Here is a 14,871-nt window from a genome sequence, read left to right on the forward strand (position 1 = left end):
CAGCAAGTCCAGACAGGCTCACATTGAAGAATTTGAGCTACTACTTGCTTCAGTGGATTCTATTGATTTTTGCTCTGTAAACTGAGCAGAAAAAAAAATTCTCCATGGTCTAGAATAATCAGCTTGAGGGGGGGAAAATGAGTTGATCTCTAGAGATATTCAGAGTGTGGTGGGTCCAGAAATCAGGAAAAGAAAAAAGAAAAAAAAAGAAAAAAAAATGAATCAGAAAAAAAGTAATTGTTACTAATTTTATGCTAGCAAATTACAGTTTTAATGCAAAAGTCTATTCAAAATATTTCCTAAAAATTACTGAAATGTATTATATAAACCAGGGATAATATTAGAAAGATGCAAACCGTGCCAAATAAGAAGCAAGGGGAATTATATTCTTTTTGGTGTTTCAGTGGCAATTTAATTTCTTTTTACTTGCCATGTTTTGGCAGCTTCTGCAGTTGTAAAAACAAAGGGATAAAAGATAAAAGGGATAAAAGCAGCAAATGTGTAAAAATTTGAAAATCCTTACAGTGTATCAGTATATAATTAGCATCTTCTGCATCTCGGTAATATTGCAAACCACAATTATGTGAATATTGAGGCCTGGGAAGAACGTGAAGTAGGCGACATAAGTAGAAAGAATATTATAAACAATTTCTTTTAAATGAATAAGAACTGCACAAAAATGTCAAGTTGTTTCTATGTTCTGGCATTATTTTTACCCATTGATTTATTTCTTAGATAAGAAAAAAAAGTTATTTCTAGCCAAACAAATAGCTGTTACTTGCTTCAGTTACACTTAATAGCTTTTTAAGATAGTTATTAGTTTACTCTGTAAAGAAGTCTTCCAGCGTCACTACGTTTCCTTCATAGCTATTTTGGCATTTTAAAAAAATCCTATGTTTTAGGGAAAGAAGGAAATAATACTGAATTAGAATCAACTCTAGCTATATTTAATCCCTTTTGGAATAACTTTTTCCCAAAAAACAGATCTTTGAGAATCTTGACTTTATAAATATTACTTCCTGCTTTTGCATCATTAAAAAAAAAACAACTGGAGAAGGCTAAATAGAAGCAAATGAGCAGCCTTTTTTTTAAAAAAAAAAAGTCATTTCTCTGCTGTAATTCTAGCTGATTTTCAACACCATGTTTAAAATTCAAATAGTCCCAGATTTGGGGAACTAGCCATGACCCCAATTTTTTTGGTGCTGGGAAAAACAAAACCAATTCTGAAATAGCCCTAGAAGACCTCCCAACAAGGGAGATCCTTTCAGCACCCTATCCTGGCTCAGTAATTAAAGCTTAATGTGTCATTCAAAGCTAGAGAAGTTCTCAATTCTGTTTGTGGAAGCCAGTATTTAGAATCATGGTTTGTGGTAAGTTCAAAGCAAGCTGGCTGGAGAATTCTGGAAACCGAGGTCTATACATGTTGAAGGAGTCCAGTTTGAAAAACACCACCTTGAAATCTAGTTGCTGTGAACTGCATGTTTTAGCTTGCTCTGAAATTGGAAGGCACAATCAACCTTCCATTAATTAAAGAACCACACACCACTCAGAGATGCAAAGATATTGGGAGCCAGTTGATTTGGTGAAGCCAGGCCAAGAATCTAATAAATTGCCAGTAGATACAATCCAAAAACAGATAAATAAATGCAAGGCTACCTGAGAGGCAAATGAGACTCTTAACTTCTCCTTTTACGTATCTGTCCTGTTCAGACGTGTCCACGGGATGGGGTCAAAATAGGTTGAGGTGGCCACCACAGTTGAAGCTCTGTCTGTTTTTCATGGACATCACAAAGCCCGTAAAAATGACCAGAGCGTCCATCACACACTTGTGGGCACCATCTTGAGTTTCTTAACTACATATCCTTAGGACACACCTGGATGATTTGATTCTTCCTGGCCAAGAGGATTGAGGACTGATCAATTACTTCCACTCAATTCAAAGAAAAAGAGTTACTTTCTTCAAAGAACAAGCTGTCCGGCTAGAGAAACAGGCGTCCCTGGAAATAAACCACTGGTTTGTCTTTAGGGCCCTCTTTCATGTTTACCTCAGCCAAGTGGTCATTTCCTGTCTTTTATCAGTTGGGCATCACACATCTGGGCTAAAATAGCACACCAAATCCCCGCATTTGAGCTAACCTGAACCTGGTTTATGCTTGCTTGCGTTCAAGAAGAAAGACACAGGCGTCAAAGGCATAATGAAATCTGGTGAAAGTTTGTTTGCAGACTGAATTCAAGGGGATGAATTGTTTGCAGACTGAATTCAGGGCAACTGGCATTAGGGCTTACTCTTCAGCAAGCCCTAAAGCAAAGCTTATCTTTGGTCAGTGAAAGTGACTCAAATCAGTGAGGCCGGGTTAATTGGAATGCAAACAACCACCCCACCCACCCACCCACCCCGCTGCCCCTGGGCTCCAGGCTTTCATGAAAGCAAAACCCGACTCCTGTCAAAAGAACACATCGGCCATTTTAAAACATGTGTGGTCCATGTTTTAAAATAGATTCATCTGCTTTTTAAATAAGGATTGACCGTGCCGTATCTTTACATTTGGAGACTTATATCATATATATGTGCACCAGACTCTGCTCTTTTCCAAATTGTTGCCATGCAGTTCCCATGCAGGTGGTTCTCGACTTAGGACCAACCTAATAAACAGCTGCATTTACAGCTGTTTGCAACATCCCAAGGTCACATGACTGTTTCACGACAGTTTTGCTGAAAAGTGCCACGTCTGATGTTTTCTGCAACACCACGCCCAAAGCAAACCAGGGGTTCCCTTAATGACTTAAACAGCTGCCACAACAACCATTGTAAAATACATACATTCTAAATTGAGACACTAAATTAGCCACTTAATTTTCTTTATAAATGTACCTCTTGCTAGACTTCTGGAAATAAAGTATCACAGTTAATTTTTCTCCCTGGTTTAGGGAGAATAAAATTAAAACGTTTCTCTTACCAGAGACAACAACCAACATTCAGTGCTATTAGGTAAAAAAAAAGCTGAAAATTCAAGTCAGGGTCTAAAAATTACCCGGGAAATTATAATCACATTCCCTGGAGTGATTACAATTTTGCATGAAACATTTTCCAGATGACCCAGCTGTTAGTTTGTTAGTTTTGATGTCTATGCTGGACACCGAGAAATTGGCTATTAAGGCAGCAGACAATTTCTTACTTATAGCATTTTTTTTTAACATGAAAAACACCAAGGAGACATTTTCCACCCGGATCCTTCATTTCAAGACCCCAATATGGTCTGATCAACCACCAGTCCTAACCCCAATTGCAAAGTGCAGCACACACTGGGTGTGTTGACGTTTAACAATTCTCGGTCTACGTGGCCCTTCTTACTATCATCCTAGGAAGAACGAATTACAGGTGCTGAAATATGACATACTTCAAGGCTAAAGATGGTAGTTGTGATGGACACAGAGCAAACACAATATGATAATATTCTGGACTGTACCACTTTTTCGGAACAACTGAGAAAGGGCATAAACTAATTATTCCGTCCTGCAAGATAATTCTACTCAGAAAGCGTTCTGCTGCATTATCTACAGAAGGGTAGGGTTTGTGGGGGTTTTCCCCTCCTTCCCTCCCACCCAACCCACCCCAATTCCTTCCTGAAGTTATTCTATCCATCCTTCCACCTCAGCCCTTGCATTTATAGGTGAAACTCAACCCGTTGTCACTCTGAATGAGGCAAGGAGTCAAAACTGCTTCCAGAACAGCTTATCTCCAAAGGCCCTTAGATAGACCTTCTAGTTTTCATACCCTCTCCACTTTAAAATGTATAGATCCACTTATTGATGGGGGGAAAGGGGAAATCCAGGAAAGAAGCTTTGAAAGGGTTGGCTGAGGAATTCTGGGAGTTGAAGTCCACAAGTCTTAAAATTGCCAAGTTTGAAGACCCTTGCGTTAACTTAATCTAGGGGGGGAAATAGCAACTTCATTCACCTAACAGCCTTTTTGTAGTCTGTAGCTTGGTTTTAGTCTTCCCTTAGTTAGTCTTACAATGGACAATGCACGCAAGATAGAATTAGACTGGATTCCTGTGAAAGACCTTGGATGGAGAATGGATCTTCCCCCCCCCCCCCGTGAATGAAGGCCGATATAGAAAATACGATGTCCCAGGAGAATGTCCCAGGATAAAGGACTTCTTCTCCTTTGACCTTTATTCTTAACATGCCATTACGCAGATGACTATGTCACGCTGATTTATTTACAGTTTATACAATTTGGGTCCGAAGGGGTACGAATACTACACATTTAAAAAAATATTTGCATTCCATTTTTTTTAAAAAAAAGAATGTACACAAAAATAGGGGGTCTAGGCCCCTTCTGCCATAATTACATTTTTTTATACAGTGCAGAATAAAATTTAAAATCGGTGTATCTTCTAAGCTCTATTCTCAGGCAAAAAACCCCCCAACAAACTGACCTTTCCCCCCCCCAAAAAAAGCATCCTTCATGTCTATAAAACACAGGGGCAATGGTGCCCTACAGCTGTTGGATATTTGCCATGATTACTTTAAACATACATACCCACTGACAGTCACACAGTCTTTCTCATCCATACCATTTCTACAGCAAATATTGTCGACATGTTAACCCTTCTAATACTGCTCGGTCAAGGCTGTGGTTGGGGTTTATTAAAAAAAAGTTTGAATAAATAAGCGTCTGAGCCTTGTTAATCTTTTTTATTCCCATTTTTCAACCTTTATTTTCTCAAAGTGCTTTTCTTTTGTAATTTTGTACTGAATATTTAAGATAGGCTGGGCATAGCCAGAAGGAAAGTGAGTCTTGGAAACATCAGGCCATTGTCCAAGGCGGTCCCCGACCATTCCTTTGTGAGGCTGTGGTCTGTCTGAGGGCTTGTGTGTCTGGCTCAGAGCTCACCAACCCTTCAGATAGAGAAAAAACCGTTGGAAACAACACACAATTTTGGAAGGAAGGCCTCAAGAGTTATTTGGGGATTCATTTCTCTGTTGCTCTGAATGAGGGCTTCAAAGACATGGCAAGGGCATATATTTTCTCCTTAGTGCCAAGCAGGGGGGTGGGGGGAGCCGCAAAGACAGGCCAACATTTGCCAAATGAAGAACTCCGGAAAGAAGCCTTGTCAGTTGCTCTCATGGAGATTGTTCCTTTTTCATAAGGTGGATTTCTGTCCCTCCACATCTAAAATCCGTTCTCATCCAGGCTCATTAAAATGGAACATTACATGCTGGAGTGGGGAGGGGGCAGGATATATCTTTGGAAAGAGATTGGATTTGGACCCTGGAAGAAGGAATCTGAAAGTGGTTGTCGGAAATGAGTGTAGGTCTCATGGCTGGGGGCCTTCGGGTCCTCCCGAGATGAAAGAAGGGATGCTGCGCATTTTGGGGGCCCACCCCAAAAGGCACACAAAATACATAGCTTTTCCACCTTTGCCGAAAGACGGACAGTTCCTTCCATTGGTGTCTTGAATATTTATATACCTCATGAACAGCTAACAGACTAACTTCTGGGGAGGTCTTAGGGCTCCCGATGAAGAAGGGCAACAGGAAGTCCTACGTAGTTTTCATGAGGAGATCCCTCGGGATTCTCTCTTCCCCCAGGTAAGCTGGACTCCCCGGCCTCATTGTCACATCACACAAGGTTTGATGTCTTGATACGTGACTTGCTGGTGGTAGTAGGAGCCGCTGCCTCCAGAATGCATGGAAGAGGATGCCATGGCGTTGATGGAGAAGACGAATTCTTTCCGATCACACATACTGGGGGACTGGGAATGGTACCGGATTCCTAAAAGCAAAGCAGAGAAAAGGTTGAAATAGCTGTGGGGAGAGAAAGAGAAAAATGGCATCACCCTGGGGGCTTCCTGGTTCAGCATAAAAAAGAAGGAAGGAAGGAAGGAAGGAAGGAAGGAAGGAAGGAAGGAAGGAAGGAAGGAAGGAAGGAAGGAGAATAAAAAGCACCCAACAGTTTTGGCCTATGGTTAGAAAAAATACAGATGGAAAAGATCATTGAATGTAACCATTAAATTATAGTTACTCCTAATAAAAGGCTTTATCCAATTATTAATGTCAACTGAATGCATCAGATAGATGGTTTTCTGGCTATAATACATGGAACTATAAAATACTACCCACATTTTGACCCAACCGGGTTGTTGATTAGTTAGTGATTGCAAACCCAACAAAGACCTTTGAGTCAACCACGCTTAAACCAGCTATGGCAGCACAATCCCAGGGCCACCAGAGGTTTCATCGCCTCAAATTGTTGAAATGTTCCCTTTCCTTGGACAGTAGAATTTAATACCCTATCGCAAACTGCTCATAAACTCACAGTCCATTTGGGAAAGAAAGAAAAAAAAGCAAACCAAATCTCTTTTTTTCCCCCACCAAAATGCAGGTGGAAGCATGAAAACAGAAATTTTTTTTGCAAGTCTCTTAGGTGAAAAACTATACGACTGGTTTCATTGGGAATCAAAAGACAGAAGGTAAATGAACTAAATTAATTAATCAACTCTGGATCTCTGGCAAGATCATTATTCATTTTATCTTCCCGTGTCAACTGATCCCACTTCTGTTCCTGGATGGAAAATTGTTCCAACTACTAAACCCAATTAGATTAAATTATTGAGTTTGGCTCTCTCTCTCCCTCCCTCCCTCCCTCCCCCCCCCCTCTCTCTCTCTGTGTATCTGCATTTGGCTTAAGGAAATTCCCACTTGTTCAGAATAGGAATTTTGTCCAATTGCAAATTGCAGGATGGGATGGGACTGTCTGTTTCCTGACTGGCCAAGGAAAGAGAAAATTTGGAGGGGGTGGGGTGCTAACTTGTGTGCATCGCTTTAGCTTTCTTGACGAAGGGGGGGAGGGACTCTCTTCCCTCCAGCTCACTCAAAAAACAACCCCCTGATTTTTTTTTTAAAAAAATTGTTCTAATGGCTATATGATTTCTGTGCCCTACCAAAGAGCTGCAATGAATGTAAACAAAGCTTTGCCAATCTTGGATCGCAAACAGACATTTTATTAAAAGCAGAGATCAATCTTGCCCCTTGTTCTCTGGAGGACAGGAGATCTACACCCTTCCCAACCTTTGCATGGTTGAGGCTGCAAAATCAGCGTAAGCCATAAAATAATTTCTAGCCCAGTTGTTTACAGATCCGCAGCTGTTGGCAGTTTTTGGAAATATTTAAACCCCAGTAGAAATCAAGCTGGAACATTGGTGTTCCAAGTAATTCTTCCCACTCGGAACTTTTTCTAGACTATTTTTCACGTTGAAGGAGGAATGAGATATTAGTTTGTTAGGGAGTTTGTCCCACCCAATTTAGTGGGGCTTCGTTCTAAGTAGACATGTACAAGATAGGCCTGCTCATTATCCGTCCTACACCTTGCCCTTTACAAAGAAACAAATCCCGTCTTGTTTTAACTAAAGAAGCACCTCCAGGTCTGCCTGCCTGCCAAAAGAATTGAAGCATGCGAGCCAGCAACTTGACAAATTAAATTATTTTAAATAATATTTCAAGATAGCACTTTGCAGGGTGCCTTATAGGAACAGAGCGAGTATGCAGCCGGCTTCAGAGGGGGTCTCTGAGATAGTAGCAGAGCTTTAACTGGGTTTATTTATTTGCTTTTTAGAGTTATTTGATAAGGTAAAACTATGCCCAATCACACATTACTGCCAAAGTGCTTTTTTTTAAAAGTAGCAACAGTAGGTTTTTTTTTGCATCCATTCCCATTTCTGTTTGGAAAAGTGTTTCTCCATTTTCTTTTAAAAAAATCATTGAAGAAAGAATCTAGTAGAGCTTTTTCCAAACTAGAAAATTGTATTGATTTTTTTTAATTTGGTAAGTGAAAATGTTACACGCATTTATTCTATCTCTTTGACATTTCCAAGAGCCTCCTACGCCCAAAGTGGATTTTTTTTTAAATCAAACTCCAGTTTCCTTTCACACCTCTTTAGAGTATCCAAACCAATACATTGCTAAGATGGCGGAGAGAGAAGCCTTAAGAAATTGTAGTGCTGGCGATCATTTCTCTCCCCCCCCAAAAATATATATTTTTTTAAGTTTCTCTTTTTCTCTCTCCTCAGTTTTCCCCCCTTTAAGCCATTCTGCTTGATTGGTGTCCTTTTGTTAATAGCCTGGACGAAATCCCAAGATTGGTGGGATTAACTGATCGCTCCACTTAAGGGGCGCAAAGACCCACCACACCTTCATCCTGACAGACAGACGGGAGAGCAGAATGGGGGGGGGGCTACCTGGAATAATTGCCCCTCAGTAACGCTGAGGCGTGTTTTTTTAACTTCTTCCATCCCTCATTAAGGCGCCTTTCCCTTCCCACCGGTGTTTGTTGGTCGGCTGGTTCACGTCAGAAGCATCACAATTAAAATAAGGCGTACTATACAGCATAAAATTGAAAATGTAAAAAAAAAACAAAAAACAAAAAAATGCAAAACAAACTGTGCGCAAATTAAACTGACCACGCCCAGAAACTAGCAACCTTCCGTCGCTGCCATGAGATCCTCAAGCGTGCACTGATCAGGACAAGACCCAAAGGGCAGGTATCCATGTGTGTTGTTTATTTATTTATTTTATTTTAATTCCATTTATATCCCGCCCTTCTCCGAAGACTCAGGGCGGCTTACAATTTAAGCACAAACCAATGTGCTTAGCAATAGCCTTCATTCTTTGTTGTCTGCAGGTCAGCACAAAAGCAGAAGCCACCGGGATAGCCCCGTTTGTCCTGGATCTTGTTGTACCCCTGCGCAATCTACCCACACTTTCCCAATTTATAATTACATAACTGCAGCCCATTTCTTCCAACTGGGTAAACCAGCCTGACGGAGTTGGAGATCCTTTCGCGCCGGGTTCTGACTTCGGCAAGGCAAGATTCCGCGCAAGGTTGGCACGCGCTGGATTCTCTCTTGTCTGAAATCCCAGGTCCGGTTTAAGAAGCGGAGGATGCTGCGCTGGCTGCGGGAGGGGGAGAACCCTCTCTGCGCACCCAGCGCTCCCCGAGGCGGCCGTTGCGGCCCCCCCAGTCGCAAAACGGTTTCCTTTCGACTTTGCGCGCTTCTCCCACTCGCGTTCCGCCGCGATTCTAAAGAGATACGCGAAGCGAGCCTCGCGTGCTCCAAGCGGGCGAGGCGAGTTTTCAATGCGCCCTTGCCGTGTGTGTGTTTGTGTCTGTGTCTGTGTGTGTGTGTGTGTTGGGCTGCCCCACCCACGAGGAATTGAAAGGGGATTGGGAATCAAAATCACGCCAGGCTCCGCGCCTTTTTAGGCCTCGCGGCTTTTCCCCAAACGCTTGTCAGTTTCAGGCTGGAAGGCCTGGTCAGTTTCAAAGCGCCCTTCACACCACTTGAGCTGTATTGAGGTCTTACCTGGATTATCTCTCTCTCCCCCACCCAGAGATGGAAGAGAAGGCATTTCACTTTCTTTCTTGGAAAACGCTCTAATCTTCACCGGCCCACCAATTCTTGGACCTTGTGAAGTTCCTGGTGTCTCTCTGCTCAGAAATTGAGTGAATTTGCCCACACACACACACACACACCCATAATAGTAGAAAGCCCCCCCCACCCCACCCACCTACTCTTAATCTCCATCCTTTCTGGAACCAGCCAAGTTTGCAGGAACACAGGGGCTGATTAATCCAGATTCAGTCAGAGTGGGGGATAAGGAAGGTTTGAGGATGAAGGAAAAAGTCACAACTCCCACGGCACCCCTGGCCAACAAACAAACTTGTCAGGGGGAAAGCAAGACTTTCCGTCTACCCAAGAGGGATCAAGATTCTCCAGATTTCTCAGAGGGGGCATGCCTCAGGAGAGACCCACCTTGAAACAGCCGATTTCTACAGCTATTTTTCAAGGTGGCTCTAACAATGATCGCCAGCTGGGAAGGGATTATTATTATTATTATTATTATTATTATTATTATTATTATTATTATTATTATTATTATTATTATCATTATATGAACAACACACATTTAACGGGGCGAGCGCATTTGTAAAAAGCTCAGCTCGATTTCATGAAGAGGAAAATTAAAGACGCGGGTCGGAAAAGTTCATTTCAGCCATCGATAAGCAGAGAAAAACCGGCACCTTGGTCGATAGGCTTGGTCAGCCTTAATTGTGACTTTGCAAAGGAGAGGAATATTATTCCTACGGTCATTTTTGCTCTGCAAGTCAAGAAAACGGCTGGCGACAAAATGAAGAGTTTTGATGTTCCTGAATCTTTTAAAATAGGTGCCCAAAGCGGAATGGCACATTCCCCCCTCCCTCCCCCCAAAAAGTTCTGATCGCCAGCTCAAAAAATTTCAGGCGTCCCAACTCTGCTCAGTTGCATTCATAAGACAGGCTTAACCTGGCTAGGGAAAAACTGAGCAGCTGCCTTCAGATGACATAATACATTTTGCTGACCTTCAATAGGTTATTTTGGTTTTGTTCCGCGGAGCTTCCTGTGTTGTGTGAATCCAGAAAACAAGTTAATCCTGCAAGTAGGTTAATTGTGTTGGGAAAATGCAACAGCACATATTCCCAGCAAACTGTGCATGTATATTTCACACACAAAATTATGAAGCATGATAGGGAAATGATGAAAAAAATTAAAATAAAATAAAAATGATTTACAGTGTCATTTTGTACCTACAGAGTCTTCTCTCCATCAATAACCTCCCAATAGATAAAATCAGCATAAGAAGATAGATCACCAGTTTAAGCAAAAACAAGAAAGTTAGTCATGCTTTCTTAGCATCTGGGATAGTGATTGCTAAAACTGGTTGTCTTCCCAAAACTTTAAGGAGAGTTAAAATGTAAGTTCCCATCCTATTTCTAAAGGAACTTATTTTCACCTTTTAAACCGCTCTTGTTTATTTGACCATCAGAACAAGATAATGAAGGGGAAAGAATGAATTCTCAATTATTAATCCCCAAGGCCTTCATTTTGCAGTGGATTGATCTGGGATAATAAGCATAATAATAAGCATCTGGCTGACTGCAACCAACCGTAATAATAATAATAATGCTCAACAGATGCATAAAAATGCCAGGCATAATAATCAAACTACATAGGTGGATAACAATAATAACAACAATAACAACAACAGTTCTTGGATCCTTGATTAGGACTTAAACTGTTAAGTTTTTACCTGTCCCAGGCTGTGAATTGAATTGATTAAATCTTTAATAATAAAAGTAACAACAATATCATCAGTAATAGGAGCCTTTAGAACAGTACCCAAAGAGCTGCCTAGATATATGGAAATTTTGAACTTATCAGACCTGAATATTCTGACTTTGCAAAAAAACACAACAACACCCTACCCTACTCAGAATTGCCTATATACTCAGACGCTACCTTAATAGCTCTTTGGTCTTTTGATTAGAATTTCAGCTGTTGAGTTTTTACCAGTTCTCCCAGACTGTGGATCGAATTGAAAATAATAATAATAATAATAATAATAATAATAATAATAATAATAATAATAATAATAATAATAATAATAATAATAATAATAATAATAATAATACATCCATATGGTAACAATGCTAGATACACGATAGGTGGATAAATCCAGTCTAAACATCTGGCTGACTGTGCGACGAATCAAAATAATCATTTCTGTCCAAATTACATTTGCATCAAATTTAGGTGGCAGAAAATATTAAAACCAAATGGAAGCCTGTCGGGATTTCAGTCTTTCTTTCTTTCTACCAGGACCCCCCACACAATTACCCTCCCGTATCTACGGTTTCTAAGAAATATTGCAGCGAACCCCAGTTGCCAGGACGGAGAAAGAGGCGATTAAATTCTTTTCCATCTTCCTCTTCCTAGATTTTAGCCCCTTGAATGGGAGGGGAGCGGGTCAGTTCTAAGGTTAAGGAATTGGGGGAGGGGGCAAAAGGGATTCCTATCCTACATATTTGCGCTTTGCTGCGGCAGATTCTCGTGTTTCGGGGCTCCCTTTGCGTTTGGTGCCGGATTTCTTCGAGAGAAAAACAGCATTAATTGAGCAATTTCGGGAAAGCCGGGGAATTCAGGAGCTGCAGGCAGGGAGCTGACAGCCCTTCCCTTCCTGGCGCCGTCGGATTGACCCGCACCTCAGTTGACTGAAGACCACCTCACCGATTTCCCCTTTCCCCCCCCCCCGCGACCCTCTTTCTTCTCCCCCCTTCAACTTCGTTTCTAAAGAGTCGCTTTTTCATGAGGCCCCTCCGAGACGAGGCGTCCTTCTAGGAATCCCCCCATCCCGTCACCCTCTCGCGGAGGCCTCACTGGCCATTTTTCCCCTCTTCCCACGCGGAAGAGACGGCAACCTTTTGGCCCACGGCTGGGGAAAGGCAGGGAAGGGATCCGCGCCAGCAGTAATTAAGGTTGCTGCCCCGCGGCCAGAGCTATTCCCTAAGAGAGGCACAACCCGGAATTGCTCGGAGCGGTTCTCGCCTTCCTAGCCTCGCGCCCCCCCCCCCAACCTCCTCGGGCCTGCGAGACTCCTCGCACGACCACCCGCGTCCCTTCTCTTTTTCTTTCTCCCACCGCCCGCTCGCTAGACCCCCCCACCCCCCACCCCACGACTCGCTTTGCCTTCAGCTCGGCGGTGAAATCGCCTCGCTCTTCGGGCCGCTGGCTTCCCACTTTCCCGGAGCCTTGAACCCGCTTTCCCCCCCCCCCCCTCCAAAGCTTGGGCCCGCCCGCCCGTCTCAGGAAAGGAAAGGAAAGGAAAGGAAAGGAAAGGAAAGGAAAGGAAAGGAAAGGAAAGGAAAGGAAAGGAAAGGAAGGAAGGAAGGAAGAAAGAAAGAAAGAAAGAAAGAAAGAAAGAAAGAAAGAAAGAAAGAAAGAAAGAAAGAAAGAAAGAAAGAAAGAAAGAAAGAAAGAAAGAAAGAAAGAAAGAAAGAAAGAAAGAAAGAAAGAAAGAAAGAAAGAAAGAAAGAAAGAAAGAAAGATGATTCTGAGCAGCAAGATCCGGGCAGCCGCTCTTAGTACGAATCCTAAGGAATAAATCCGGTCTGGAGCCCCCCCCCCCCCCGACGCCCGTCCCGGACCCTTACCTTGCAGTTCGGCGGGGTTGTGGCTGTTCTGGTGCAGGTAGGGCTGGTCCAAGGAGTGCGGGGAAAGGCCGGAGGAGAGCGGGTTCCCCGCCGGGTTGCAAGGCGAGAGGGGCTGCTGCTTGATGTAGGGGGCGCCGCCGTTCAAGCCGGGGGCGGGCGAGGGCGCCCAAGCCGCGGGCCCCGTGCCGGAGTAAACCGAGTGGGGCTCCATCACCCCTCCGCCGGGCAGCAGCGGGGAAGCGGGCACCGAGCCGTCGTGGTGGCCGTAGTCCCCTCCCGCCGAGGCGGGCCCGGCCCCGCCGCCGCCGCAGCTGCCCATGTAGGCGTGGGGATGGCCGCCGTTGGCGGGCAAGTGGGGCACGGAGTGGCCGGCCAGGGCCATGCCGTCCACGTTCACCATGCCCAGGGCGCCCCCGTCCAAGGGCAGGCTGCTGGGCGGGCAGGAGGGCCCCTGGAAGCCGTAGCTGTCGGGGAGGTGGTTGAAATTCAGGTTCATCATGCTGTACATGGGCTTCAAGGCCTGGCACTTCCTCCTGAAGCCGCGGGGCCGCCGTCGGAAGGAGCCCTCCTCGAACATGAACTCGCTGGCCGGGTCGATGGTCCAGTAGTGGCCCTTGCCCGGCCGGCCCAGCCCTTTGGGCAGCTTGATGAAGCACTCGTTGAGCGAGAGGTTGTGGCGCACCGAGTTTTTCCAGCCCTGGTAGGAGCCGCGGAAGAAGGGGAAGCGCGCCTGCAGGAACTGGTAGATCTCGCTCAGCGTCAGCCGCTTGGAGGGCGAGCTCTGGATGGCCATCACGATGAGCGCGATGTAGGAGTAGGGCGGCTTCTCCGGGCGGCGGATGCCCGCGTTGCTCTTCTTGGTCTTGGGGCCGCCGCCGCCGCCGCCGCCGCTGGGCGTCGAGGAGCTGGTGGACGAGGCGGCCTCCATGGCGGCGGCGGCGGCGGCGGCTGGCCCGAGCGGTGGCGGCGGCTGGGGCTTGTCGGAGGCTGCGGACATAGCAAGCGCCCCGGCCTCGGGCAACGGCGGCGGCGGCGGCGGCAGCGGCGGGCGAGAGGCAGGAGCGCGCAGCAGGAGCCCTGCGGTCATCGACGGCTACCGGGCGCCCCCACCCCTCCCTAAGGACAGGCGCCGGGGCGGGGAGGGAGGGAGGGAGGGAGGGGGGCGGCCTCCCCAGGCGCGCGCGCGCCCGGCTCGCTGCTCCGCGCGCTCGACCGCCCGAGCCTGCCCGCCTGCCTTCCGCGGCGGGGGCCTGCGATCCGCCGGCAGCTCTTCTTCAAGCGCCGATGGCGGCGGGCGGCTACCGCGGAGGAAGCCCGGAAAAGAGGGAGCGGTGACGCGAAGGCGCGCCCCTCTTGGCGAGGGAGGGGTCCAACTCCCGCCCCCACCCCGGGACTTATTCCCTAAGATCCGAACTAAGAGCGGCTGCCCGGATCTTGCTGCTTTTCGGCGCAGAGACGTGCTCAGAATCCTCTCTCTCTCTCTCTCTCTCTCTCTCTCTCTCTCTCTCTCTCTCTCTCTCTCTCTCTCTCTCTCTCTCTCTCTCTCTTTCTTTCTTTCTTTCTTTCTTCTCTGCCTCCTCCTCCTTTTAATTTACAATCTCTTTCCTCCTCTTCCTCCTCCTCCTCCTCCTCCTCCTCGCCCTTCCCCCTCCCGGTTCTTCAGGCTCCGCGGAGGATCCGGCCTTCTCCTCTTCGCTCCCCACCCCCACCCCGCCTGCCCCGCGCTTCCTCTTCCTTCCAGCCCCCCGGGTCTCTGCCAGTAGGGAGCCGCCGCCGCCGCCGCCGCCGCCGCCGGTACTGCTGCTCTGCCTGTGGAATCGCCGGTCTGCCCCCAGCCG

At 45.7% G+C, this 14,871-nt stretch overlaps 1 protein-coding gene across 1 annotated transcript; it reads right to left on the minus strand.

Moving 5' to 3' along the window:
* Positions 1-5,375: 5,375 nt before the first annotated feature.
* Positions 5,376-14,120, minus strand: FOXF1 (forkhead box F1; the record flags this gene model as incomplete). Its single annotated transcript, XM_083370813.1, has 2 exons — positions 5,376-5,782; positions 13,034-14,120. 2 exons carry the CDS (start codon positions 14,118-14,120, stop codon positions 5,625-5,627), a joined length of 1,245 nt encoding a protein of 414 aa, XP_083226939.1. The 3' UTR covers positions 5,376-5,624.
* Positions 14,121-14,871: the final 751 nt, after the last annotated feature.

Source organism: Vipera ursinii (assembly GCF_947247035.1).
Source record: "Vipera ursinii genome assembly, chromosome: 10".
In the NCBI taxonomy this organism is placed as follows: Eukaryota; Metazoa; Chordata; class Lepidosauria; order Squamata; family Viperidae; genus Vipera; species Vipera ursinii.